Genomic DNA, 27,934 nt, shown 5'->3' with positions numbered 1-27,934 from the left:
AGAAACTAATTATCTTGAAATTTTGTGCTTGTATTTTCATTTACATCAGTTTTCTTATTCACTGAGCTGGTTACATGATACTGCTACCTAAATGTTCATTGCTCTTTAATGATTTAGTGCCACAACCTGAAGAAGAACATACACATATCCAGAAAGAGGACAGTTCTGTTTGTGAGACCATCAGGACAGAGGAAAAAGAACAAGAGAACGAGGACAGTGTCGTAGTTGATATTCAAGCATCAGGTATATTGTCTTTCAATATGTTTTATTTAACATAGATTTGCAATAAAATTTTATCTTGAATTGTACTACTCAGACAAATACAGAAATTATTAGGTGTAGTCTCTTCTCCTTGTGACTGAAAACTCTTCCAAGAAGATGAATATTTATTTTTCACACAACTGTGAGAGCAGGCTATTGATCTCCATCCTTAGGCTAAAGCAGATTGCATGCAAAATTAATGCAGCCTTTAAGTTATATCTGACCTAAATCAGTGAACATTAATCTCTTCATATCAATTAATACCCTCAAGTTGTTATTTTGCTTTTTTTTTTTGCTTTTTTTTTTTTGCTTTTTTTTTTTTTTTTTTTTGTGAATGACTAAATGAGAGAACTGGGAACAGAAGGGATTTGCAATACTTTTGGTAAGAAATGTCTTTAACACAGTAGTCATCCACTATGGATTTATCAAATAAATGGGTAAGCCCTACCCTGTGAAGCCTTGCTGTTGTGCTTTTCAAGCACTGAAGCAAAGACTGTGCAGTAACAACAATTCTGTCATGCAGAAGAGCATAGAAGATATTTATCAAAGATATTTTCACAGCCTCACATTAAGCACAAACAGAGCTAGAAAGTTATAGGCCTAGCACGGATTAGTTTGGTTTTATGTAGAAATACATTCAGTCCAACCATGTGCTTAATGGAAGTTTCTTTCAATATACCAGTGAAAGAGTAGAATGTTATTTTAATCTGTTCCATCTGAGATGGGGATCACATTAACAGCCATAAGCTCATGTTTTAATACTTTTTTTTTTTTTAGTAAACCTTGAAGCAAGACTCCTTGAATATAAATGAAGATTTTAGACCTTTTGTGCTGTCAAAGCAAAACTTAGCGTTTTGCACAATAAGTATTTGTTGGGACTGGATGTTCTATTATATATTGGAATACAGAATGTTCCATCATGGTGGCCTTGCACAAGAGGGAAAATTTCTTTAGCAACACAAGCCTGTGGCCAAAAAAAATGTTAGAAAGATTCAGACAAGAGTTTTACTTAAGAGTGGAACACTGAAGATGTACGAGTAGAAATACACTTTTAAAAGAAAATGAAACATTAATACAGGAATTCCTGAATAAAACTATGCAATGTGCATCCAAAATACTGCAGTATCTGACCTGTTTCCATAAAGGCTGAAAATTGCACATAGTAATGTATTTTTTTTTAGACTGCTTAAAAATATTAAATTATTAAATGATCTCATGAAGTAGTTCATTGAGCAAGTGAAGCTAAGTCAGCTGATAATCAAATTACATCATTTATATTGATCAGTTGAAAGTATTTTTGAAAAATAATAGTAAGTCCATCAAAATGGAGAATCACAGAGATCTGATCTTGTTGATCTTCAAATATAATTTTAAAAAGTGAGTATGGAAAAGTTTTATCTCCTTTCCTAAGGAAAGGGACATCCCTTTCAACTCATCTAGCAACTGACATCTTTGTGATGGATGATAATACCAATAATACCAATAATTTTTAATTTTGAAATAATTGTGAAACAGCATGATATTAAACAAATTATGTTAAAAACTGTTAGTATGAAAGCACAAAGGGACTAAGAGTTGGCTTGTTTAACCTTGATAGACAAAGACATGAGGTAAATACTAGGGAACCGTTTAAGGTGAAGTTATAGTAACAAGTGGATGTAAAGGCAGTAAGTATAAATTCAAACAACAAAGTAGAGGGTGGTTTTAGAGCAATGGAATAATAGTGCAATCCTAGTGAGAGTCAAAGGAGTAGAAGATCCTACTTCTTCATCATGCAGTTTCATGACTTTATGAAATGCATGGAATAACATGGTTGCCTGCTGTGACAATCTCTTTAATCCTACCACTCAGGAAGCACCTGGTCTAGCAAATGTTTTTCTATTAATATTATAAAGAAGTCAGTATTGCTTGTGTTATGCTAGGTCTATTGCTGTCCACTTGTAGTACATAAAACCAAAATTTACCATTATGTTTTGTTTACCACTATGTTTTGCTTGTTGTGCTCTTCAGAAAGCCAATGCCAGGCATACTGCCTCTTGGAAGAAGCAGCCACACCTGTTCTAAAAGATTTGGCACATCTGGGTGTACTTGCTTCTGTTAAGTGGAGCTTTGACAGCATTCAGTTTGATCATACAAGGTTTTTCTTAAAACAGCAAGAGAAAGTGATATGTGATCGTTTTAATGAAGGTATGTCTTTTAGGGTTTTTTTCTTTTTTAGTACTAATAAAGATTTAATTGGTGATACAAAATTCAAGTTGTTTGGTAAAATAATGGAAAAACTTCCAGCAGTTTATCTTGTAGATTTACAGTACCTGATTTTCTCTTTTATTTCCAGAACTTCTTCCAGTTCTTCAGCATTGCATTTATTAACCTGAATACTGAAGAAGAGGAAAAAAAAAAAAAAAGCTAATTAAATTTAACTTTAAAATATTTTAGATAAGCTTTGGAAATGCTCCTTATTTAGCAAACAATGTTGAAATTATTTTTTCATGATAAATTAAAAAATAAAAACCTGCCTTCTTTCCTTTTAGTAGTTACTGTTTGTCACACCTGTATGATGCAAAATGCTAAGCCTATATTAGAAATGAGAAGGAAAAAAATCCATATTAACTTGGATTCTTTCTGACTTCATTTCTTTCTTATGTGATATATGAAAAGTCCACAAAAACAGAAAAAAAGAAAAAAAGCCAGCAAATCTGTGACTCCCTATGAAGATTTTTTGCTATAGATAAAGAGAGGGTTAGGAAAAACCTCACAGCAAACTACAGATTGTGTTTGAGGAAGACTTAGAAAGCTATTCAATATGTCAATTATATCAAATATTAAAATTATATCAATTATTAAAAATATACCAGTTATTTTTTTAGTTTTTCTGCTCACCTTGTAAGTATAACATTCCAGGCTGTCCACTACCTGCCAAGTTTTTATATTATGTTATGAATTATGTGACAAACTTTAACTATCTAAACTTTATTGCTTTGGATGATGGATCTGTTTTTTTCAAAGCTGATCATAATGAAATTACAAATTAATGACAAGGCAAACAAAAAAATGTTAGTGGTCTCTGCAGAATGACAGTGTGTGATCTATAGAACTACTATATTAAATTTGTCAGTGACAGCATTATCTTAATTTGAGGGAGCTTAGATAAAAATAAACATCTTTACAAACATGAGGAAGAAACTCAGTATCTGTATTGGTGAAACACAGAAAGGAAAACAATGCTTAGAAAAGTATACAGAGAGCTGCTACTGCTTCTCTAGATGAAGGGAAAATGGAGGAGTGTACATTTTAATGCAAGATATGTGTAAGAAAACTTATATCCTTTCAGGTGCAGTTTTATGTGCTGTGGCATGCTCATTCAGACTTCAGGGAACTGTAGATTAGCTGTGCAATATGTTACTAGCTGCTAAAATGACAGCAATTAAATCAATGAAAATGTTTAGTAGCTAAAATACTGAAAAGACAAATAGTCATCTTGCTCTTAAGGGAAAGTGTTTTCTGAGGAATGGGTAATATTTACCTATACCTTGTTATTCAAACTGTAGTTGAACACAAGATGGACGCAGGAAATAGCTGGATTGTTCAGCTACAGCTCAAGGAAATCAAGGAAAGGATTAAAACCTTTTTGCTCAGGTCAGGTTGATGTAGCTGTTATCATCTGCACTGAAAAGACAGTGAAGTGCAAGGGGAGACTTGCATTTTTTTCCCTAGTAAATAAGCAGAAGGAAATTAAAATTTTCTTGCTGGAAGATCCATATTAACACGTAGATGAGGAAGACAATAGCATATACAACCCATTCCTAATTAATCTTTTTCTAACTGTGCAGAAAATTCCAAAACGTCCCTAGTAACTTCCTTAAATCTTCTACTGCTTTCCTGGTTTTAAATAGTTGTGCAATATCCAATTTTTACTCTAGAATGTGCTGATTCAGTTTCTTAGTAATCCATTCATTGATTTTTTTAATTAGTCATTCAGTGAACCTAGAAAACAATGACTTGCTAGGCTATTATTGAACTTCCACTGCTGGTCCTTTCTTTTTGTACCAAATATCACCAAATACTCCCATTTTTTACTATAAAAAGTGCTTTTTACTCTCTTGCTTTGTTTCTAAATTGCCTGTTTTCCTTACTAAGTTTTTACAAGTAATGTCAAGAGCAGTTCTTGTCCTTCAGTGTCAGCACTTTGACTGATAGAGATGAACAGTCACTTTCTGTCTTTTGATAAAGTATAATTGTCTCTGTCTTCCATGCTATTTCCAGCTAATGCTTTGGTATGCTGTGTTTTGTAAGTTTGATTTTTACTTCCTAAGTACTTCACTTGTCTTTTTTAATTAAAATGTGTGTTGATACCAGTTCGCAGAACTAGCTGATTTTTACTTGTTGCATCTCATTCAGTAATTCCTTCATCAGTCATTTATTCTTTAATTATCTTTCTCAGCCACTTTTATCATTTTGAACGTGTGCTTTTTATTATTAAGTCCACTTACTCTGCACCAGGCACATACTTCCTTTCTTAAGATACTGAACTGCATCACACTCTGTGTGCTATTCCCAAAAATGCCTTCCTTCTTCAGAGCAGTTGTTCCTCCCTGTTCAATCAAGTCCTTGAAGATTTATTGAAAATTGTTACATAACACAGAATAAGTAGTCCATAAATTGTTCTATTTACTCTATGGATCCAAGAAGAAGCATATGTCTTCCAAATTTTCTTTCTCAGAGAAGGTTAAGATTTTCATCAGGAGAAGCTAATTTGGTGAGAGAAAGTTGCTATCAGAAGTTAAGAAACTAGACAATAGGAATTTTTCTCACATGTGTGAGGACTTGCTGGGTCCAAATTTGCCATAGAGAATGTGAGTTTTATTGTCTAAAATTTGTTGGAAAGATTCTGTAAAAGTTCATTTTATGGTTATAAGTGCTACAAAATTGCATTGATTAGTAGGTAATGATTTTTATTGGAGAGAGTTCTGGAATATTTGCAAAACAGGTTAAATGGAATTACAGTGATGTTGAAAAAATTAGTGATTTGACTAATGTGATGAGTAAATTAAATGGACCAAAATATGAGAAATTTAGCTGTTTCCATATATATATTTACAGATTCCTGTACTAAAATCAGTAAGGCAGTATTAATTTTACAGCAAAACTTGGGAAACTGTTATCCCTTGCATCTATCCCTACATACCTTTCAAAAACACTTGCCCTGGAACAGATGACATGGGAAAAATTATACTATATCATAAGCTGTTTTCCAAGAGTACCACATCCAACTTTTCAAGATTATGTCTGTTTAAGTGTGTTTAATGAAAATTCTGAGATACCAGGATCTTTTAGATTAATTACACCTGTATAGCATGATTTCTCAAATTTTTGTGTTTTTATTTTCAAAGGTAAAGTAGATGAGAATGAGATCATGCTGTTCAGACATGCAGCTCTGGTGCACCTGCTGGTGACAGTTCGAGATCTTCTTTTAACATGTGGCTTGGACACAGCAATAGGTTTGTATTTAACAGTGAATAATGATACCCAGAAACCCAAGGTGTCTATTCTTCAGTCCATCCTTCATGTTTGTAGGCTGTGATTCTTTGCCAGTGACATCTTCAATATGATTTTCAACCACGTATTCTTGCTTATTTCTGTTCCATCATTAGAAATGAACTTACTGAAGATTGTACTTTGGCAGTGTATATGCTCAGTTCATGACTAATATACGGCTCTTTATGTTGTTATATGAATTTTTCTACGAAATGTTCATAAAAACTTCCACTACTGTAATGTGTTGTCTTGCATATTAGAATGAAAAATTATCACTGGAAACGGAGAAACACCAATTTCTCAAAACACACATTTGTCAGCTTCTTTGTTATTTACAATCTACCTTTTCTAAGTGTGGAACAATTTCCACCTAAAAATATTCTTAGGCTGCTTGGAAATGAGGAAATTAAAACTGAATGTATTTTAAGCAAAATTTGAAATGTTATCTAAAATATGATAAGGTTTTTATCTAAAATATGATAAGGGTTATCTAAAAGATATCTAAAGGTTATCTAAAATATGATAAGGGACTTTGAATTTAAGGTCCTGTCTTCAGCACTGAACTCACACAGAAATACTTTTTGAGCTTTTCTGGTTTTACGCATTCAAATTTGGAATGTGAAAATTAGTTGTAACCCAGTTTTATGCATAAAGTGATAATGCCATGCTTGCTAAACTCCCATAGTTGTATACTGTAAATTTTCAGATGTATTAGAATGCATTCATAAGGAGCTGAAATTAACTCTGAATGCTAGAAAAGTGAAACTCCCTCTTTTTTATAACAGATAAAGTGATTCAGAGCATCTAACCTGAGTCACTCTGAATTATCCCTTGATGGAGGGTCTTTCCCTAAAGCAGAAAACATCTACCATAGATAGACCTATGGGGGATAGAAATTATTTTATGTTCCTTTAAATATTTCTAGCAATAAGAGACTTGGAAAAAAAATACAGAATTTATGTATAACTAGAATGATAAGTGGAATTCTTTTTATGATTACTATAAACAACGTAGGACAATAGGAGGGAGACAAATGACCAGTTGTTCTTCCTCTGTTCTGTTGTAGCAAAAGCTAGTTCAGAATTATGTCCTTTCATATCACAGCAGCACCTCATACAGGAAACTGCACAAGTAAAAATGAAAAAAAAAAAAAATTAGAAAATGGAGCCAGATTCTAAGTAGGCCCTGGGGTCCTCACTGTTGCAGTGATGTTGTGCTGTGCTGTGTCACTCATCACGTAGTTATCATAGATGTATTTTTTTCTTTATGGATTTTCAAATAACCCAGTATTGTTCACCATTTACTATATACAAAAGACATCATTTTGACTTGAGAAGTAGTTGTGATAATGTGATGAAAACACAGAGCAAATAAAGCTTTGCACAGTGAGAATATAAAGTTGTTATTTAGTATAAGCAGTTAAATTAACAAAAGAAACTTCGCAGCTATAGAATGCAATGTTCTATAATTCTGGCAGGAGTCATGTAACAGATAATATACAGGAGTTACAACAGTTTTATAAATGCTATTTAAGTATCTGATTTGTAGCAATAGTGTCCTTTCATATTGATGAGCCACTAATTTTTCTTTTTTTCTTCACACAAATTTTAAATCTATGTGTAGATTAAACACAAACCGTGGCAATTATCTTTTGACCTTGCAATTACTTTGTTACTTTATTAACAGGTTATTTGTCCAAGGCAAAGGATATCTATAAAAACATCTTAGAATCCTGTTTGAATAACATCTGGAGGCAGCTGAAGATTGTACAGTACAGCAGCCAGAAAAAGCATGAAACAAATCCCAAAATAACAGAACTTCAGAGTCAAATGTTAAATTGGATGCAAAGCAATGGAAAGGAACACAGTGTTAAGGTTAATAATCTAAACATTTTCTCTAAGCAAACAAAACTGCTCCAAACTATGTGAATATTTATAAAACCATCTTTCAACAAGAGTTGGTTTATGGAAGAAAGTTTTATAATTACCTTTCCAACTCATAGTCTCTGTTAAATAAGGATAACAGAGTTTAAGAGCTCTATCAGGAGCAGCTCAGGTTTCTGTTTGATCAAATCTCCCCTTGTTGAATGACTGAAATAACAGGCATACAAGTTCTAAAATTACTGCATGGTTGCCAGTTTGCTTGTACCAGGTGGCGTTTTTCTGGTCTGTTTCTGGTGCAAAGAGAATCACAGCACAAATCAGGATTGTGTACTTGTACAGTGTGTCTCCAAGAATACACACAATGGAGTATGAGTTTTGTTATTCACAGATGGCCTCTGCTTAACCCATGTATCAGGCCAATCTCCTGGCATTATAATTATATAAGATGCAAATATCCATAAAGAATAACTGTGGTATGGAAGATAAGAGTTGTGGAGGTGATTCAAGTTACCCGAAGATACTCTTTTTTTCTGGATATGTGAATATTTTGGGAGACACCACACAGTGCAATATGCCAGTTGCCTTTGCAGAAAATTTGCTATTTATTTAAAGAACATTTACCACATCTTTCAAGTGTCCTGACTGTTTGGATTAGAATTCACACTGTTGAACACACACCAAAGTAACACGAGTAGCTGAAAGCTTACTTTCATCTATTTAACTTGTTTCCATACTCCACTTTCCTTTTTGTTAAGAGCTGCTCTAAGAGCTCTGAACATCCTTCAATTAAACTTTCCTAAAAAAAATATAATAGCTTATTGTGCACCCCCCATGAATTTAAAATGGAAATGAAGAAGCCAAAACAAAATGGTGTTGATTGTCTTGGTGTCTGTCCTTCAATAGTCCTCTAAGATGATTTCAGCATAATTTTCTCCTTCTTAAGAGTAATGCATTTTGTTTTGTGGTGCTAGGATTAAGCTGTACTAAGAGACATATGACAGCTTTGTCATCTTTATGTCAGCTCAGTGACAATTCTGCTTTTCTTCTGAACTCCATTAGATAGTATTTTTTTAAAGATTTTTAACTATAACTCTCCTGAGTGTTGAGTTCCTTGCGTGACTTAAACTGAAGGTCATGCATGCATACCCATGTATTGTGAGAATATATATTGTTGTATTCATTATTATAAGATTGTTTTTTGTTCTCTGATGTTCAGAGACAGGTTTCAATGAGCCAGAATAGGCAGAAGGAATATTCTGGTTTTAATGTGAAGTCAAAGTTGTGTTGAATAAGCCATTTCCTGTCCCATTACATCACTGTCAGTTAATATGATGTGAAATATGACAATTCAGTATCCTTTTATTAACTAAAATTATTATTGATGAAGGATTATATTGAGACATCTCCTTCATTAGCAAGAAGTTGCTAATGGAATGGAAGAAACAACTTTATTTTCTGTTTCATTATCCTTTGTGCTCATTGTTAGACAGAACAAGACTAAAATGTCATCTAGCTCACAACTTGTAATGAGTACACTGTTTTATGGCTTATGAGAAAGGAGGTCTGCTTCTTAAAATGCGGTTGTCCAAAACTGGTTTGAAAGGAGCCAGTGTGTTGCCAGGTGGCTGCTCTGTGCACTGATGTAAGGAAATGGAAATTTGCCTTAATCTTGTCAGTCTGCTATCCAGAAGTTCTCTTCAGACAAGATCTAACATACTTAATATTTACATATATGATTGTCTTGCATCAGTATATCTCAAGAGTTAGACAGTGTTATGTGCCCTCTTAAAAATCTTGTGTGCTCCATGAAAATTATCTACACAATAGCATAAAGGTTCAGAGATCATTCTGTCTGAAAGTAAGGTGTAAATCATTTCTGTGTGTACATGTTCTTCTTTACATACTCAGACAGCTGATGTAGTGCAAGTTCAGTTTCTATTGGTCGAAGCAGTGGACAGTATAAACACCTTCTCTGGTAGCCATTTTTTGAGACTGTATCAGTTTTGTAGATTCTAATCCTTTTCAACATTTTCATCTTAAGCAGTATTTGATGTCTCAGAGATGAGATTCTCTGGCAGGAACACTTCATTGCAGTCCATTTATGGTCAGAAAAATCTTTCTGGTTACTTCAGCAGTACATTTAATACCTCCCTCTGGTTCCTCACAGTCTTGCAGGCTGAGTTCTAGATCTCTTTAAGTTTTGCCTCCACAGTGATAATGCCTCTAATGTTATAATCTGTGTAGTATAACAGTAAGAAGGTTATATAGTGTCCTTAGCTTTTTAAATTTTTATTCCAATTTTTGCATTTAAGATTTTTTTTCTAGTACGGCTTTGGTTATAAAACTGAATTCTGATACTGATGTCTTCTATGATATTGTTTCTTCAACTCTTGTAATGAACACATACTGCCAGTTTCAAATCATTGGTGATAGGTGAAAAAACACCAGAGAAACTTTGAACCCAGCTGTGGAGTAAGCAGACTTCAGGCTGCTGAAGGAGCTATTTAGTAAGACCCCCTGGAAAGGTGTTGGTGTCCAGGAGTGCTGTTCACTGCCCTCTCTTAAAAGCAGAGGAACAGGCAATTCCAAAGTGTCAGAAGCCAAGCAATAGGGCAGAAGTCCAGCTTGGCTGAGCGGTGACCTTCTTCTAGAACAAAGGGAAATCTTCTAGGCAGAAACAGACACTGTAATGAAGGACAGGAAATGGAGGACTGCAGAAGTGCTGTTTGCCACTGTGGGGAGAAAATTCATATGCCAAAGCTCAATTACAGTTCAAGCTGGCCAGCAGTATGAAGGACAACAAAAAGGGCTTTTAAAAATGTTAACAGCAAAATAAGAATTAGAGATCACATTGGTCTCTTGTTCAATGGGTAAATAGGGATATAGATAAAGCAGAGATATTTAACACCCTCCTCACCGTGTCTTCAACAGTGTCTTCAACACCCCAGCCCCTGGAGCTGGAAGTTTGGAGTGATGATAAACTCCCAGTCAGCTCTCAACTTGTTTAACACTTGCTGCTCTATCTGTTCCCTATAAATTTATGGGGTCCAATGGGATTCATTCCAGGGTACTGAAAGAGCTGTCTAGTGTAATTGCAGAACCTCTCCATTATATTCCAACTGTCTTGGGAAATCCTGGCCATCTGAAAGCTGGCAAATATTCGAATTTTCAAGATGGTGAGAAGGAAGACCTGGTAATTACAGGTCTGTCAGGCTCATTTTTGTGCCTGATAAAGTGATGGAGAAGGTTATTCTGGGAATTGCTGAAAAATACATAAGAGACAGCGCAGTGATTGGTCATGCTCAGTTTCATGAGAGGAATGTCCTGCTTTAAAAATTTAATTTCCTTTTGTGACAAGGTCACCCATCTAGCTGACCAAGCGAAGCTGGTGGGTGTGGTGTTTTTTTGGTTTTATCAAAACTCTTGTTACTGTCTGGATCAATAACAATTCTGTATAAACTGTCTAGCACACACACCTACACAAATCCACAACGCATTAAGCAACTGGGTGCTGGGTCAGGTTCAAAAAGTTATAGTAAATGGGCATACCTCAAACTGGCTGTCAGTCCCTGGTGTCTCAATTTTAAAGCCAGTGCTCTTTAATGGTTTTGTAAATTATCAGGATACAGGAGTCAAATGCACAGTAAAAGAGTTTGATGATTTTCCTCCTGATAATAAATTAGGAGGAGCTGTAAGTCCCCTCAAGGTTAGAGAGTGGTTACAGATAGGTCTGGATGGGCTACAGAGCTGGGCAATCACCATATGAAATTTTACAAGAGCAACTGCTGGATTTTGTTACCTGGCATAAAGTAAATCTGGTTAGAGAAATGAACTGGGGGACAAGAGTCTCGAGAGCAACCCCACAGAGAAAGATCTGGAGATCTGGGTTGATGGCAAGTTGAATATGAGCCAGCAGTTTGCCTTGGCAACCAAAACAACCAAGCCTGTCCTGGTGCACATCAGGCACAGCACAGCGAGCCAGATGAGGGAGGTGATTGTCTCTGCCTACACTGCACTGGTGCAGCCCCACCTCAAGTACTGTTGTGCAGTCTTGGGCACACACACACACAAAAAAAAAACAAAAAACAAAAAACAAAACAAACAAACAAAAAAACCAGCATTGAACTGTCAGAGTGCATCTAGAGGAAGGCAACCAAGACAGTGAAAGGCCTCAAGGACAAGACTTTTGAAACATGGCTGAGATCACTTGGTTTGTTCAGCTTGGAGAAGAAAAGCTGATAGGTGCACTCATCACAGTCTACAACTTCCTTAAGATGAATTTCCTGAGTAAATGGAATGAAGCTACATCAGGGGAAAATCAGCATGGATGTTAGGAAAAGGTTCAGTGAGAGGGTGGTCAGTCACTGGAACAGGCTGCTCAGGTAAGTGGTTGTGGCACCAAGCCTTCCAGAGGTCAAGGAGCATTTGGGTTATGCTCTTAGTCATATGGCTTAGTTTTAGATATTCCTGTCAAGAGCATGGAGTTGGACTTGATGATCCTTATGGGTCCCTTTCAGCTTGAGATATTCTATGATTCTGTGACTGTCATTGTTGAAGACTCCAAGGTTTCCATTTTTGCCACCTATTTAGTCCATCTCCCACCTCCTGTGCAAAGGAGAAAGAAAGATGTATGCAGACTGAAGAAATTTTTTTTTTTACAGAACTAGAGTTTCTTTTACTTTACTTCTTCCAGATACTAATCATAACAAGAATGGACTCTGAGAGAGAAAAAGGAGCTCTCATTCACAGCTTATCTAAAGTAGATGGTAAATAATTATTTTTATGTGTGTTTTTGAAAGAAGAAGTTACTGTGATTCTGATCTTTGCTGCTTTCCTATTTGTATACTTTTTGCTGGTGTTCGTCCCTTTTATCCTCACCAGGAACCTTTCAATACACTTTTCTCCCTGTTTTCTGTTTCAAACTCTTTCATCAACCTTTTTTATATCTTCTAATTTTATTTTCTGCCAACTAAGAATTCTAGTATGGTGGTCTTCGTTGCGAGAGAATGGTATTTCATCAGCCAAGTCAGAGATTTATTTAACAGAAAACAAATGAGGTGTGGGCTGCCCTTTGCCTAATTATGATTCCATCTGGGTTTTTGGCCAGATTGTCTCTGTTTTTAGCTGATCAGTGGTCACGAGTTTTCTTCCTTGGAACCTTGGTTACAGTTAGAATCTGAAACTCATAACTAAGCTCCCTAGCTTAAAATCTTAACTGAGTAGTTAGGTACAGATAATTATTTCCCTTGGCCATCTGTTGATGGCTTTTCTCATCTGCTAAATATGTAAGCTGTCAGCTGTAGCAATAAGCTCAAGGAAAATAAATACTTTTTCCAGTGTCTCAGCCCCCAAGCAACATTTTAATCAATTCATCATTCTACCTGTGAGCAGTTTTTGTACAAGTTTGTTCTACATCAGAGATTCAGCTGGTAAAATAAATATTTCTTAAGAGGACAGCTATTTGACCCTGCACTTATGTTTAGAGCAAGCCACTGATTCCTTCTATACTGCTTTTTAAAACCCTTTTTTTGTGGCTCATTCTTGCTTGAATTTTATCAACAGTGTCAGGTATTGCATTGTTCTTTTGCCTTTACTAGTAAAGTAAATTTCCTGCTCTCTTAAAAGGAGGAACCCCGTCTTTTAGAATGTTTTCAAAGGGAGGAGGCATGTTCACAATGCTTTTACTAATAACAATAGTTAATGTTAAGTATTTTATTTGTTTTAAGATCTTAAGACTTGGCTGCAAACACAAGTCAACCCAGCTAACTAAGTTTTTGAAGAAAGGCATTGTCTTACACAAATACCCCTTTTTACCTACACCAGTCATACTTGTAAAACTTGAAGTGTACAGAAAACATAAAGGAGTTTACATTTGCCACAAAGTGGCAGAGATTATTCCCTTTGCACTAATTTTTAATTTTTCATTTTAAGGTAATCAGGTTGTTAGTTTATGAGACATGAAACTTGTTTACTTTACTTTGTACTTTAATTAAAAAATGGAAGTTTTAAAATCCTTATACCCACCAATGTAATAGAAACTGAAATCTCATTTGGCTTCATTAAGACAATGATAAAATTTTAATACTCTTTAGTGTTTCATATTTACTACGTACTGCTGATTCATACCTGCAGAGGCTCATTTTTTAAATTAAGACTTTAGTTCTTTTTGTACAGGTTTAAAAGCTGTGGATTTGAATTCGGATAAAAAGGGAACCTTTTTAGGCTGTAAAGATATAATCAGCAAGTAAGTTAAATTCTTCAGTTTTGAGAATGAAGTTTTTACTCAGGTTGTTACCTGGTTTTCACTCAAGTTTTTACTTTTTTCATTTCCATGGAACTTTCCAGTCTGGAATGAAAACATTCAGAATAGGGATCTCCCTGTTCATTCTAGGAAGGGAGAATTTTGTCCACACTCTAGTAAAATGCTTATCTGTGAGGCTTATAGGAACTTCTCAAATATGTGCAATTGTGTTTTTAATTTGGGGGAGTTGCACATTTTAGGAAAATTTGCTTAGAAAAGTATGTAGAGAAACATGTAGAGTTTTCATGTTTCAGAAGAAGAGGGGGGAGGACTTAATGGGGAGGGAGAATAATGACAGATTGTGTTGTTCCAGGAACATATGAATAGTCCAAGGTAGGTAACTGGAGAATGGGAAGTACAGCTTTTAATTATTAAATTGATCAGTTTAAAATTCAGAAAGGGTAAATTATTTTTTGTAAACAGACTTTAAGCAGTGGTAATTCTTCAAAGCAAAAATATTTTTTTTATTCTGAGGGCAATTCTACCTGAATTTTAAAAATATTTTGTTATATTTTTTTTAAGTCTTAGTAGATATTCCTGTGTTATTGTACATAATCAGCAAATTGGAGCTGACTTCCCATGGACACACTTCTCATTAGTAATGGAATATGATTATTCTGAAAACTCTTGCTGGAATAATTTGTGCAAAAAACTGAATGTTACTTACATGACTTTTAAAACTACCCTCCCTGAAACAATACAAATGGGTAAGTGCTCTCCAGAATTGTGTTAAACAATTGGGCTGGGATATGAAAGGAAAACATTTTCTGTTCCCTAATAAAATGCTATGCTCATGTAACTGTGGAAAAGAATGAATAACAAATTCTGAAAGCTGAAGTTAAGCACAGACAGCTGTTTTATCTATAAAACAGGAAGTTTTCCTTAGGGTATGAGCTTAGTGTTGTCTAGGATGTAGTAGTAAATGATAAAGATGATAAAGACTTGTGCCAGGGTCACCAGTCATTTACAGATACTACAGTATGTATCTACCCTTCCTCATCCTAAGGGGATGTTGCCGTAGATCTAAGGAATATAAATTAAATTTTAATTTTAAAGAGTTTCAGAAGAGTTCAATTTTGAAAAAAAAAAAAAACCAAACAAAAAACATGTAATGGAAGCATTTTAATGAGCATGAATAAAGTCACGCTCAAAAATATGTCTCTTTAAATACCTAAATGTATCTTTATAGCTATGGAACTGTTATCTTACATACACAAAATGTTTCAGGGAGTCAGTATGGTTCATTTCTTCTGGAAGTACAAATTCCATATGTATTTCTGACAACTGAAGGACTTCTTAACATGCAAAATATTCTTCAGCTTTTGGAATCCAAGTGAGTGAAAATAACCCATTTAATCTTATTGACTGTTTATTTCCAGTTTTCCAGGACATCTATTTTGTCCTACTCTAGCATGCATTACTACAATTATACCATTAATGTTTTAAAAGGCAAGACAATCATTTTTCTCCTTAAGTTGATGGATTAATTCCATAGTTTCACATGTATATCACCTGGACTGCAATTGCCAATTTGTTTATTTTAATGATGAACCGGCACTTTTAATCAAAACAACTTTTAAAATTCCCTAATTCCCCTTGAAAATCCTAATGTTATACAATATATTTTTATTTTTAGTATTTAATTATTCATAAAAAATTATTGGGAATTTTTGTATTTGAAGTACCAGAGCTATGCTTTAAAAAAGGAAAAAAAAGCAACAATAGAAGAGGTTTTGTTTGTTTGATGCATGAAAGGCTAAGCTAAAAACAAAATCTACTTTATTTGTAAATTTCATTCCTAATATTTACTTAGAATACTTTTTAACACCCACAAAAATTCCAATGCTTGTAAATGATTGCACGTATGCATAATTTTCTTTGAAATAATTTTCTTGCAATTTGTTTTCACAGTAGTATGTGATAAAAGTACCTTTTATCAGAAAAATAATAGAGAAAAGAGACAAATCAGCAGCTCTCTTAAGCGCAGTATCAGATGTAGAGATTGCTGACTTCACTGTGTTGCTCTAAAGATAAACCAGTTTTGATCCTTGTTGTATCAAGTCAACTGAGAGGCTACTTCTGAGCTATGCCTATTTGAAATTCAACAGGAGAAAAAAACTTTACATATTTGACTTTTAAAATTCTATGATTAAATTTGACAGGCAGTTTTAAACTCTGACCTTTTAAAAGGCTCTGTGGCCTGGCTGTAAGACAAATATTCAGGAATGTTTTTTGGTACTTTCTCACTGGCTACTTTTAGCACTGATGAAGTAATTAAATAGGTGGGCAAAGAACTACATAGTTTCAGAAAAGCTTATAGTTCACTTTTTTTGTTAATGTCTGCTTACACTGTCCATACAAGTTTCTAGAGGACTTAACTGCTGGCAGATTCAGGTCAAGACCTCTTGTGTTTTCTACAGATGAGGCCAAGTAGTATGACAATTGTCTTTTCTCAACTTCCCTCATTAGTCAGCCAAGACCCCCCAGAAGTCCTAAAACATGTGCTGTTCATTCAGTGACTCTGCTAACACAGCTGGTAACAGGAGGCTTTGTTGAAGGCAGTTCTTACTCAGTAAGAAAAATTTAGGATCATACCAATGGCAGTCAAGGATTTTTAACTCAGTTTGCTTTCCCTGTGCTGCACAATTATGAAAGGAAGAAAAGAAATGCAGTACACAATAATAATAGCAGCTCAGAAGGGTTATCAGTGTATTTTCTTGGTTTATCTCTCCCACTTTCTATACTGTGTCTTTGGATTTTTTTTTTTATTATTTTTTTTTTATCCCAAAGGCTGTATATTAAGGTCATATTCAGTACAGCTAGCAACATGATATAATTAATTCAGTAACATTTCATTAATTCACTGCTCCACTGGTGTGTATTCAAGTGTGTCTTAAAGTGAACTTGAGCATTTGAGATCAAAGTAGAAAAGACTGTTTGATTTAAAAAATTGTATTAAGAAATGTATGTTATTGATTTCCTTTAAGAAAACCTTATTATTTCATTTAATTGAGATTTGATAAAATAATTCTATTTCTTTAGGTACAGCATTACCTTTGTTGAAAGAAGCAGCAATTACTCCTTAAGTCTCTTTGGAAGTACAGATCGATATGTTGTGTTGACAATAGATGAACGTACTGCTATCTTTTTGCAGGTACAAAATAAACCTAATATATCCAAATTCTGTTATTCATTGGGTCACTCCTAGGCCATATCTGTAGCCTTCTAACATATCTTTTCTTCCTTGTGTTTAATTCTTGCATTGCCTCATGACAGAAATGATTTCCAAATTCATTAACTCCACAATTTATCAGTGCCAGTCTGACTAGTTTCAAATGTTCTCCTGTCTGAACCTACTTTCCTTCATGAAAATGTAACATTTGACCTAATACTGGATTGTATTAAGTATAGTTAAAGGATACATACTTGGAAATAGAATTGTATGAGGAAATATTGTACTAACCAACTAAGTGTATCTGAGACCACACTCTCTTATCGGGCTGTGTGGTAATTCATCCCATTTCAGACAGTTACTTAAATTAGTCTAGAGGATAATTTGTTATCCTTTCAATAAAACAGAAGTTTAGACAATAGCATAGTACTTAAATTCTGGCATTCACTTAGATAGATGACTTTGCAGGTAGAACTGCTACTGAAAGATAGACAAAGAATAAATTTTTCAATTTGTATTGCAAGCACAACAGAGGTAGGCATTTCCAGATTACTACAAGTGCCACTTCAATTAGCAATGTACTTTTTGTATGCAGTATAGGTATAATGTGATTTGTATAGATTAAGTAAGTACCATGAGGCTTGTTACATATCTTGCATTATTAAAGTTCTTAGAAATCTTAATAATATCATAAAAAGGAAAAAAAAGGAAAATAATATCATAAAAAATAGGAAAAATAGTATCATAATTTCATTTTAAAAAAGAAAAATAATATCATAAAAAGGAAAAAAGCAGCATGAAATAGAATCAGCTTTATAAAGGTCAAACAAAAGTTGGGAATAAACCCTAGTTTTCCTGACTCCTGCATATGTCTTTAATACCTATATTATTTAATTTTGTTGATGTTTGATCTAACTTCTGCATAATAGAGTGATGCACATTAAAAGCTTGTGATAGCCCTAACAATACATTTACTTTTTACTTTTTATATTAATTTTATGGTAGAGTATGGAAGAATTAAATTATGAGAAGTCCTGTGACAATGTAATATCAAAGCTGATGGCATTATCACTTCAATATACATGCTGTTGGATTGTTTTTTATTCCAGAGAAAGACTGGATTTAGAGTAAGTTTTTTAATTCTTGCATTATCTGGGTATTTTTAAAACAAACCTGACACTATAGAAAGCTGCATATTAGAAGAAGCTAACAATCTCACTTAAATTAGTCTGCAGGAGCACATTTCTCATAGAACCATATAAATATCTTAAACTCATATTTCTAGTGTGGGTTTGGGCTTTTCACTTAGTTACAGTGTCATCATGCTCGTGTTAAAAATCTCACTGATAGAAGTAACTGTAATCACTGGGCACCTTAAACAAAGTTAGCAAAGATGGGTTTATGTGTTAGGCTCTTTCTAGTCTCACGCAAGAGATACAGAAATGGTTCTTATAAAGTAGCAGGATTTGAGGCAGGTAATGCTAATATGAGGTGTATTACAAATCAATAGGTCCAGCAATTTCAAAGGAGTAAGGAAGCTTCTGGAATCATTCTTTATAATTATTTGAAGTAAATTGACCCCTAGAATGCTTACAAATTATTGTGTTAGAATCATTGTACCTCATCTGCAATAGGAAGATAATCTTCAAGTGTTCTTCCCTTCCATCAAGATTCTCCTTTTGCTATGAAAGCACAGCTTTTGTTGATGCCAGTTCAAAAACATTCCTATTTTACCTATGCTGAGATTATTTTTTTTTTCTATGAGCAAGTGGTAAGTTTTCCAAACACCACCTTTCCTCTCTTTACACTTTTTTCTCCAGGACTCTGATTCAGTCCTTCAGGCCTGGCTTGTTTTGCTGTGGGCTGACTCCACACTCTTCCTCATGGTGCATCTTTGCAGCACTTATCACTGTGTCCTGATTCTCCTTTCACAGATACTAGTGCTCAAACTGTACTAGTATCCTAAATTCCAGGAAACTAAACTGGCTTTTATAAGCATATGGAATTATTAGAATTATTACATATGCATATGAAACATGAATGGTCCAATGAAACTGTTTTATAGGTACAGTCTCAGGGGAGATACTCTTGTTAACCTTGCCTTAATTTATGCCACCCTAATTGAACTTACACAGAAGTCAGAAGACTTTGAAGTGAAGGTAATTTTTTTTTTTTTTGTAACAATCTTTCTGTTTTAACTGTAATTGTATGATATTTTGGAAGTGCAAAATCAAGTATGCGTTTTATATCACAAAGATAAAGCAGCTTGAAATTACTAAAATGAGATAGGTGCTTAATTCAGTGATTTGGATATCAGTGAAGATACTGTCTTGACTCCACTGCAAGTTGAATCAGATTCAAATAGCTGAAGTGTTTTTATGAGTAGGAGTCCAGAAATTAGATTGTACCCTTAATTTCATAGTTTCATAAATTATTTGAATGCTTATAAATCCTGATTTGGCTTAATTTGAAGTTTCAGATTAATATGATGTTACTAGTGTAGTAGAAGGAAAGAAAGCATATTTTCCTTATCAGTCATCTGGTTTCTTGGGTTTTTTTACTATTGCAAGATAAATTAACTTTTTTTTCATTATAAATCACATCATAGAGTACCTAACATAATCAACATTAGAAAATGGAGCAAAAGTTTCATTCAGCCTACCAAGCTGAGTTCTGTAACTTACTTATTTTTTATGACATCACATTTTTTAGACATTTTTTTACTTATTTGTACAGTGTAGTTCGTGTGGAAATTACTTCCAACTTCAAAGTGTTACACATCTTCTAAAACTGTATTAGGCATCTAAGAATTACTTAGTTTTTAGGAACTCATACTATACCCATAAGCATGATCACATGTGAAAGACTACAGGATAAACTTAATTTCACTTACATAGGATTTGCATAAATAAGGAGTGTAATTCATGGCCAGCTGAGAGGTTGGAATTCCTTCATGTTATAATCATGGATCAGGTTTAATTACTCCACTTTACCAGCTGTTGTGTTCAGGGTCACCTATAAACTTTCCCATTTAACTACTGCAGCAAATTAAGACTCTCCTTTAGTGTAAGTTTAACAAAAAATATTATATGTCACTTTCAGGTAGTTCTTATGCCAGGAATCGAAGAGACAGCCTTGGTAATTCGTCAGATTGCTGACAACATTTTAATAGCATCTCATTCCAGTCCTCATGAGTGGTTGGACAAATCCTGGCTCTCTGTCTTGCCATCTGAGGTTTGCTTATCTTTCCATTAAATTACACTATTTTCTGCCTGTTTCTCAGACCCATACATTTCTAGGCTTTTTTTTGTTGTTCTCTTAAAACATATTATTTTAAAAAAGCATTGTTTTGTACACATATATATACATACATATGTATAATGCACGCTTCATATGTATGCATATTTATATACATATATATATACACATATACACAATGTATATATATACATATGCACATTATATATATATATGGTTTTATATATGTATATATATATGTATGCTTCCATCATCCTTGCCAGCGTGATTAGCTGCAACTTGGAATTTCTTCATGCTTTCACAATTAATGAGTAGAGAAGTTCATCCTCCAGTGGCCAGCGTGTACAGTTCTCCAGTTCCAGGCACTAAGTTTAAAAGACTCTCCCAGCTGCAAAGGATACACATACAATGGCTCACTGTAGCAGGAAGCCAATTTCAGAAGTATTGATCCATCACTGAAGTCAGTGGTGTCACTTACAGACTTGCTGTAATACAAGATAGCAGAAATTTGTTTAACTTTTCATGCCATAGTTATTTACTGGGTATTTACAGTAAGTGGTGGAACAGGTCCATCAACCACAATCCAATATGTGGTGTTCTTTAACTTGTATACACAGGTTTTCAAATTAAACATGTATTTGTTCATTTTATTTGGAAACTTCGAGTTCTTGTAAAGCCATGATCTTTTCTGGCTTTTGCAAAATTCAGAAGTATTTTAAAGCAGGAATTGGTGTGACCTTTCATGTCTGGGATATTTGAGCAAAGGTGGTAGTATGTAGAGATTAAGGGTGCTGATAAAAAGGGAGAGGAGTTGTTGGTTGTATTTTGTTTCTGTTAAACTTTTAAAATCCTGGCATCTGTTGACAACAGAGTGTTAATAGAGTCAGGACTGGAAGGTGGCATTTTTAAAATGCTACAGCTCTCATTTGCTGCCCTCTGTGTGACACTGAGCCTATCCCTCCCAACTCCTGCTTTTGCCACTGGTGTCTTTGCTGTTATCAAATGTAACTTCTGTAAAGCAAAACCAGCTTTTTCAGTTTATCCTGATTTAGGTAATTCTCTTCAAAATGGAGAATAAACCATAAAGCTGGTGGTGCATTTTCAATGCAAGTTTACATGGTTCACTAGTTTCATCCTCTAGAAAAGAACCAATTTTAGACTGTACTTGCTTTTTATCAGATTATGCAGAATTAACTGTTTTATAAAAAAATTATACACTATTGGGATTTTGTAGTTACAAAAAAAAGTGTTCCTGGGGCTATAAAAATGCAGTGACTGAAAGCTCTATTTCTATGATGAACTGTATGACCTATTCATGGGGAATAGGTAAAATTCTGTAGAAGCAGGGAAAATAAAAACTTTGTCAGATACTAATCTAACCAAATAACTTCCATTCCAGAAAGAGAAATGCTTGCTTACATTTCCATGTATCAACCCTCTGGTTGCTCAGTGGATGTTAAAGAAGGAATCTTCACTGAACAAGTTGTTCCTTGCAAGCTTTGATCAACTTCAGGAACTTCTCCCAGAGGTTCCAAAAAAAGTTTTAAAGGTTGGCCAAAACTAATTAATGTCTTAGATCTAAAACTAATTAATGTCTTTTTGCATTGTTGTAGTACAGTTGTGGGGTTTTTTGATACAAAGCTACTTGCTGCTATGATATAAGAATTAATTATATGCTTTATCATATAATTCATATCTAAACCGTTGAGTCACCTAATTCACAACAGCTTTTTTTGTGAAGTCATCATTATGTGACTTCCTTACTGCCTTCCTGGCTGCTTTCCCTCACTACCTCCCTTTACCCCCTCTTCTTCCCTTCCCTGCTCATTACTATTCTTCTATGATGTATGATAATCATATGATGTTACATGCCAATCCATTGCAGACACTACTTCCTTCCTATATCAGTTACAAGTTTTTGATCCTCTATATATACAGGCTTTCCTTCAAGTATGATTTGTCCATCTGGAACAAGGGCATTCTCTGTACATATTTCTACCTTTGCTTCCCATTTTGCCTCTCCATCCACCAGTCAGTTCCCCATTTCTTCTTTGGAGATTACCTTCTGGTGTGCCTTAATATGAATTATTGGTTCAACTCCAACCCTCAAGTAAGGGCTATGATTTCTGCCTTTTGTGCCAAGGTATCTGCCAGCTGTGCCAAGCAGGCTGGATTCTGTTACCTCAGTGGCCGTTGTTACCACATATCCAGATGCTCTTTTTCCATTCAGGACGAAGCTGCTTCCATCAATGATCTAATTTTCCTCTTCTTCCATGGGATTCTCCTTAAGGTTTGGTCAACTTGAATAGGTTGCCTCTATTGTCTGGAGACAATCATGCTCAACAGGTTCTCCTGTATTTCCACTAAGGAAAGAAGATGGTTGACAACGTTAGTTACGACTATTGTCAGTAGTCACATCCTCTTGTTCAACCATTATAGATGGATATTTAAGAAACCTTTGAGGAGATGACCAGTGGCCACCTTTTGTTTACAGGACAGCAGAGACTGTGTGGGAAACTAACACAGTGATCTTCTGGCCCATTGTGAATTTTCAGGCCTCCTGGACATTAGATAGTACAGCAGCTACAGCTCTCAAGCATCTGGGCCAACCTTTAGCCAGGATATCCAGCTGTTTAGAAAAATTTGCCACTGCCTGTCTGTATGGTGGACCATACAGGTCCTGGGCCAGTATCCCTAGGGCTATACCTTGTTTTTCATGTGAGAATAAGAAAAATGGTTCACTCACATCTGGTATTCCAAGTGCCAAGGCCTCCATTAGAGCTTTTATCAGTTTCTCAAAGGCCCCTGTTGCTGCTTTATTCCACTGAAGCAGTTTCTGGTCAGTGTTGGTTAGTGCATACAATGGTTTAACCAGTATCCCATAGTTATAAATCCAAAGCCTACACCATTCCATCATTCCAAGGAAGGTTGGTAGTCCTTAAAATGTATAACTGGTTGAGCTCTCCTTGGGATATCAGAAGCCAATACTCCTTGGTAAACTTGATCTATTATCTTTTGGTCCATTTTAACTTCTGTGGGAGTGGTGGCCAATTATAAGCTAATTATTTTAATATAATTCTGATCCCTTACTTCAAGAGTTATTTCTCCTTTAATAAATCTTATTACTGCTCCCAATTGTTCCAGTAAGTCCCTACCCCAAAGGGGCTTTGGAGAGTTGGGCATATATAAAAATTTATGTATCCCTATTTGTTTGCCCAATTTGTATTTTAAGTGTTTATATAAATATGCCTTTTCAGCTTGAGTGGTGGTTCCCTTTTACTCCGATATAATCATCACCCCTATATCCCCGCTGTACCATCCCTGCTCCAACCACTACGGAGCGTCACCCTGGTGGGTAGGCTCCCTCTCCCTGATCCCTTGTGATGTCAGGCCCTGTTCAGGAGCATCCCTGGAGCCACCTTTGGATGAGTTCAGCCCCAGTCTTGGGAACCTGGCTCCTCCACCAGCTGAATGGTGGATGGGGTGCGAGTGAGGGCAGGGCGAGGAAGCCGCCCCTGTGCTGCTCAGCTCGTGTCCTTTGCACTAAGAAGGAGCCATTTCGGAGCTTTTGTCTCTAATTTGCCGTTGGGTTTTCGGGCTGCGTGAAATGTCTCTGCACTCCCTCTTCTTTATCTCTGTTTGGCCTGGGGACCCACTGCTTCTTCCTAGGGAAGCTCAGCACCTGGGTTGGCCTGGCCACTGCTTTAGGTTGTTCCCTCCACCTCGAGTGCCTGTCTCCTTCTCCCTGCTCCAGTCAGAAATTCATTTCCTCCAATGCCCGCTCACCCCCAGCCAATTTTGCATAGCTGGGGAAGGTCCCTGAGGATGGCGGGCAGGAGGTGACAGGCTGTGACGATGTTGATGGTGGCAGCCACAGCACTGAGGTTTCTGCGGGCCATCTGCAGGCAGAGTCCCGCTGCCACTGCCTCCGCTAGGGCCTGGCCCCTTTTTATTCCCCTTGCAGTGGGGAGGGGGAGGTGAGGACACCTACAGCTGCCCATGATAAGTTGTAAGCTGCAGCTGGCCCTTTGGCTCTTCAGCAGCCCTGACTGTCACAGGAAAGTCCACACTAGTGATGGTACGTTTTCCTTTAAATCTGCTACCACCCCATCAGGCAGGCAGTATTGCTATACAGAGGGTAGAGAAACTGAGATCTTTAACAAACAGTAATTTTTACTGTGGGGCAGTCCAATATGCTGCACTTTATTTTGCAGTTACTGAACCTTAGCATGCCATTGGCATTAGGATGAGAGACTTTGGAATGCTAATGAGTTTCTTTGCTCTGAGAGCCTTAGTGAGACTTAAGTTGGAGAGATGCCTCCAGACATCTAGAATGCTTTTCTTATTTACAACTTTCAGGCAGTGGGTGCTAGAAGAAAAACAACAGGTAATACTCCACACCAAGTTTGCTTTTAAGTACTCCCAGTAGAGTCAGCTCCACTTTTCTAGGATGAGCCCCCGAGATACATCACAGTCCTAGTGACAAAATGACTGATGTAAACACTTCGAAAACATGAACTTGTCTCTCAAATTCAGCATTTTTTACTCTTAAAAATATGTCAAACCTATTCTCAATTATCAGATTTTTACGCCAAACTTAACTAGCTACTGTTTGTATCGTGCCTAGCAGGCGCCTAAAGATAAGAATGCTAATCAGAAGGTCTCCTGGTACGCTGTCAAGACAAAGATAATAAATTTAGTGAGATAACAAGCACTGAACATTTCCAATTTAAAGAGAAGTTCTCGAGATGGAAAAGTCTCTGAAAAGACAGCCCTTCCTGCTGTATAAAAACTCAAAGAGAAAAGGAGAAGGTGCTTGCTCTCTTTCTCTCTCTCTCTCTTTCTGTCTCTTTCTCTCTCTTTCTCTCTTTTTCTTTCTTCCCCCTCCCTCCCTCACCCCCCCAGCTCCCTCGCTTTCTCTCACCACTTCGGCTTCAGCTACAGGAGAGCAGGAAAAAAGCTGAGAACAGCAGCCAAGTAGGAACAGGGGGTCCAACTCACCCCTCCTGTCTCCATCCAGAGACCAGCACTGGTGGACAGTGATAAAACTTTATTGCTCTCATTTTTTTTCTTTTCTTTTCTTAACAACTCTCTCCCCAGAGTGACTGATCCATGCAAAATCTCTCCGCCCGAAAACCTGCCCTTTCTTCCAAAGGTGGTGCCACTTTCTCCCTTCCTCAAAATAAATCCCTGCAGTTCACTTAAATCATAAAGCCTGACATTTTTGTAAATTCGTGTAACATTCATGAGTAGTGGCCGATCTTTCCTCGCAATCAAAATATTAAATAAAAGCTTGGATCATAAGAATCACCACCACTAAATTCTACAGCCATGTACTTCTGCACCTCCTACAAAGGATCTCATAAAGTAGGTTGCAATGATAATCCCCATGTAGCACACACTCACTTTGTTCACTTCCAAACCTATAAAAATTTTAAAACTTTGGCCTTTGACTACTAATAGTCCCAATTAGACCAAAGTTTACACTTACAGTAAGTGAAACCCAATTCCCAGTAATAAACCTCCCTTTTTTTTTTCCTTTTTTCTCTCTTCTCTTCTCTTCTCTTCTCTTCTCTTCTCTTCTCTTCTCTTCTCTTCTCTTCTCTTCTCTTCTCTTCTCTTCTCTTCTCTTCTCTTCTCTCCTATCCTATCCTATCCTATCCTATCCTATCCTATCCTATCCTCTCTCCTATCCTATCCTATCCTATCCTATCCTATCCTATCCTATCCTATCCTCTCTCCTCTCCTATCCTCTCCTATCCTCTCTCCTCTCCTCTCCTCTCCTCTCCTCTCCTCTCCTCTCCTCTCCTCTCCTCTCCTCTCCTCTCCTCTCCTCTCCTCTCCTCTCCTCTCCTCTCCTCTCCTCTTTTTTTTCCTCCCCACAGTTTCCACACTTCAGAGCATAATCAGGTAACAGTAATTCCTCAGATAAAAGGATACTCATTTCATAACTATGTTCATGTCATTCAGGCACACATAGACACACACCATTGATTCTTAGCATAGAGACAAAACAAAGTTACAATTACCTAGGCTACAATCACACTTCCTCACTTAGGATCCCACTTAGGATCCCACCATCTGGCTGTTTCCTCTTACCCTTCTCCCGACTCATACAGTCATTGGTAAGGTCCCTCGGGTACCCTTCTCCTGCCTCTTAATAGACAGGTCCTTTGTGCCCTATTGGGCTCTCTATTTACCCAATGAGCTCTGCCTTGCACAAGACATCTCTTGGTGCACTATCTCGGCAGCTTTGACCCAGAGCAAGTGTCCTAAACAACTTATGGGTCCCTGTACCTTAAAATCCATTAAACATTCCTTAATCACAGTTCTTGTCCACCCCACAGTGGGTGCCTAGGAACCGAGTCCCTCCAAGGTTGTCTGTCAGTCCTGCAGGACCCAGGTGGAGAAGTGTCCCATCTGGGACACCACCAAAACTGACTTGGGAAGTTACAGGGAGGGGAGTGTTTATTCAGCACTGGGAGATGAGGGGATAATTCCTTCAAAATCTGTGTGCACCAATCTCACAATCAGGCTTTTGTTACAGACACTAAAGTTTTACATATTCATTGCATTTCACCGATACATATGCATCACCTGCTCCTGCTTTGTATCAAAATTAGTCCCAGGAGGTAATTTTCATATTGTCCTCCCTGCACTTGCCATGGTGTCTCTCAGTGGGGGTCCTGGGGATAAAGTAAAAATGAAACTCCATGTACACTCTTCAGCTCTTCTTCTCTGGCCATGCACATTTCTTCAGTCTTCAGCCAAGCCAACAACGCGTTCTGTTTCTTATCTCAAGGAGATTGCTATAGTTACCAGTTTAGCACATGTATTTCCCTTTTAAGGTGATGGCTACCTAAATAATTTTTTAGTTTCTATTAAAGAAGCATTCTGTGTTAGCCTCTCTCAGGTCAATGTGACCCCTAGACAATCACTAGCAGGCATTTTATATTAACCCTTACATCACTAGAGCCCTGAACTAATGAAATAGAATAAAGTCTGTTAAGGTATTGATTTTCCTGTACATCAAGACACAGGCTATTACTTTCTCTTCTATTGATTTAAGGCAGGTGGCACATTGACTCCTGTATCTTTCATATCTTTCATATATCAGTAAGTCTTTTCTTTCCAGTGAGCAAAAACTCATACATCTTAGACTGCTAGCAATTGGTTTAACTTTTTTTTGACAGTGTAGACATGTAAGATAAACACTCAAGTACTCAAATATCCTTTTTTTTTTTTTTTTTTTTTTTTTTTATTTCAGCATTTTAGTGAAATGACATCTTCATACAGTGTAAAAGCTGCTGCTCCACTAGAAGCACCAGTGAAAGCTGAATTATCCCTAGGAAACACGAATAACTTCAACACATTCTGTCCAGATTTCAAACCAAATCATCAGTCTTCAGACCTGCTCAGTAAGGCACAAAACAGTACAGGTAATATTTTTAATTACTAGGAAAACATGTCTGCTTTGAAAGCAAACTAAACTCTGAGTATATTAGAATCATAAAAAGTTATGAT

The 27,934-nt window shown here is 36.2% G+C and overlaps 1 protein-coding gene across 1 annotated transcript in view; it reads left to right on the top strand.

The window, feature by feature from the left end:
* SHOC1 (shortage in chiasmata 1) overlaps positions 1-27,934 on the top strand; it is a 57,315-nt gene that overhangs the window by 26,266 nt on the left and 3,115 nt on the right. The window contains exons 13-26 of the mRNA XM_030467780.1: positions 118-243; positions 2,272-2,448; positions 5,652-5,759; positions 7,483-7,670; positions 12,373-12,445; positions 13,854-13,923; positions 14,503-14,691; positions 15,212-15,313; positions 17,023-17,134; positions 18,158-18,279; positions 19,218-19,311; positions 20,255-20,386; positions 21,810-21,959; positions 27,678-27,828. Of these exons, the coding sequence (XP_030323640.1) occupies positions 118-243; positions 2,272-2,448; positions 5,652-5,759; positions 7,483-7,670; positions 12,373-12,445; positions 13,854-13,923; positions 14,503-14,691; positions 15,212-15,313; positions 17,023-17,134; positions 18,158-18,279; positions 19,218-19,311; positions 20,255-20,386; positions 21,810-21,959; positions 27,678-27,828 (1,794 nt within the window). The remainder of the gene's footprint in view (positions 1-117; positions 244-2,271; positions 2,449-5,651; positions 5,760-7,482; positions 7,671-12,372; positions 12,446-13,853; positions 13,924-14,502; positions 14,692-15,211; positions 15,314-17,022; positions 17,135-18,157; positions 18,280-19,217; positions 19,312-20,254; positions 20,387-21,809; positions 21,960-27,677; positions 27,829-27,934) is intronic.

Source organism: Calypte anna, chromosome Z, assembly GCF_003957555.1.
Source record: "Calypte anna isolate BGI_N300 chromosome Z, bCalAnn1_v1.p, whole genome shotgun sequence".
NCBI classification, from domain to species: Eukaryota; Metazoa; Chordata; class Aves; order Apodiformes; family Trochilidae; genus Calypte; species Calypte anna.
This window is presented reverse-complemented; position numbering and strand designations above follow the sequence as displayed.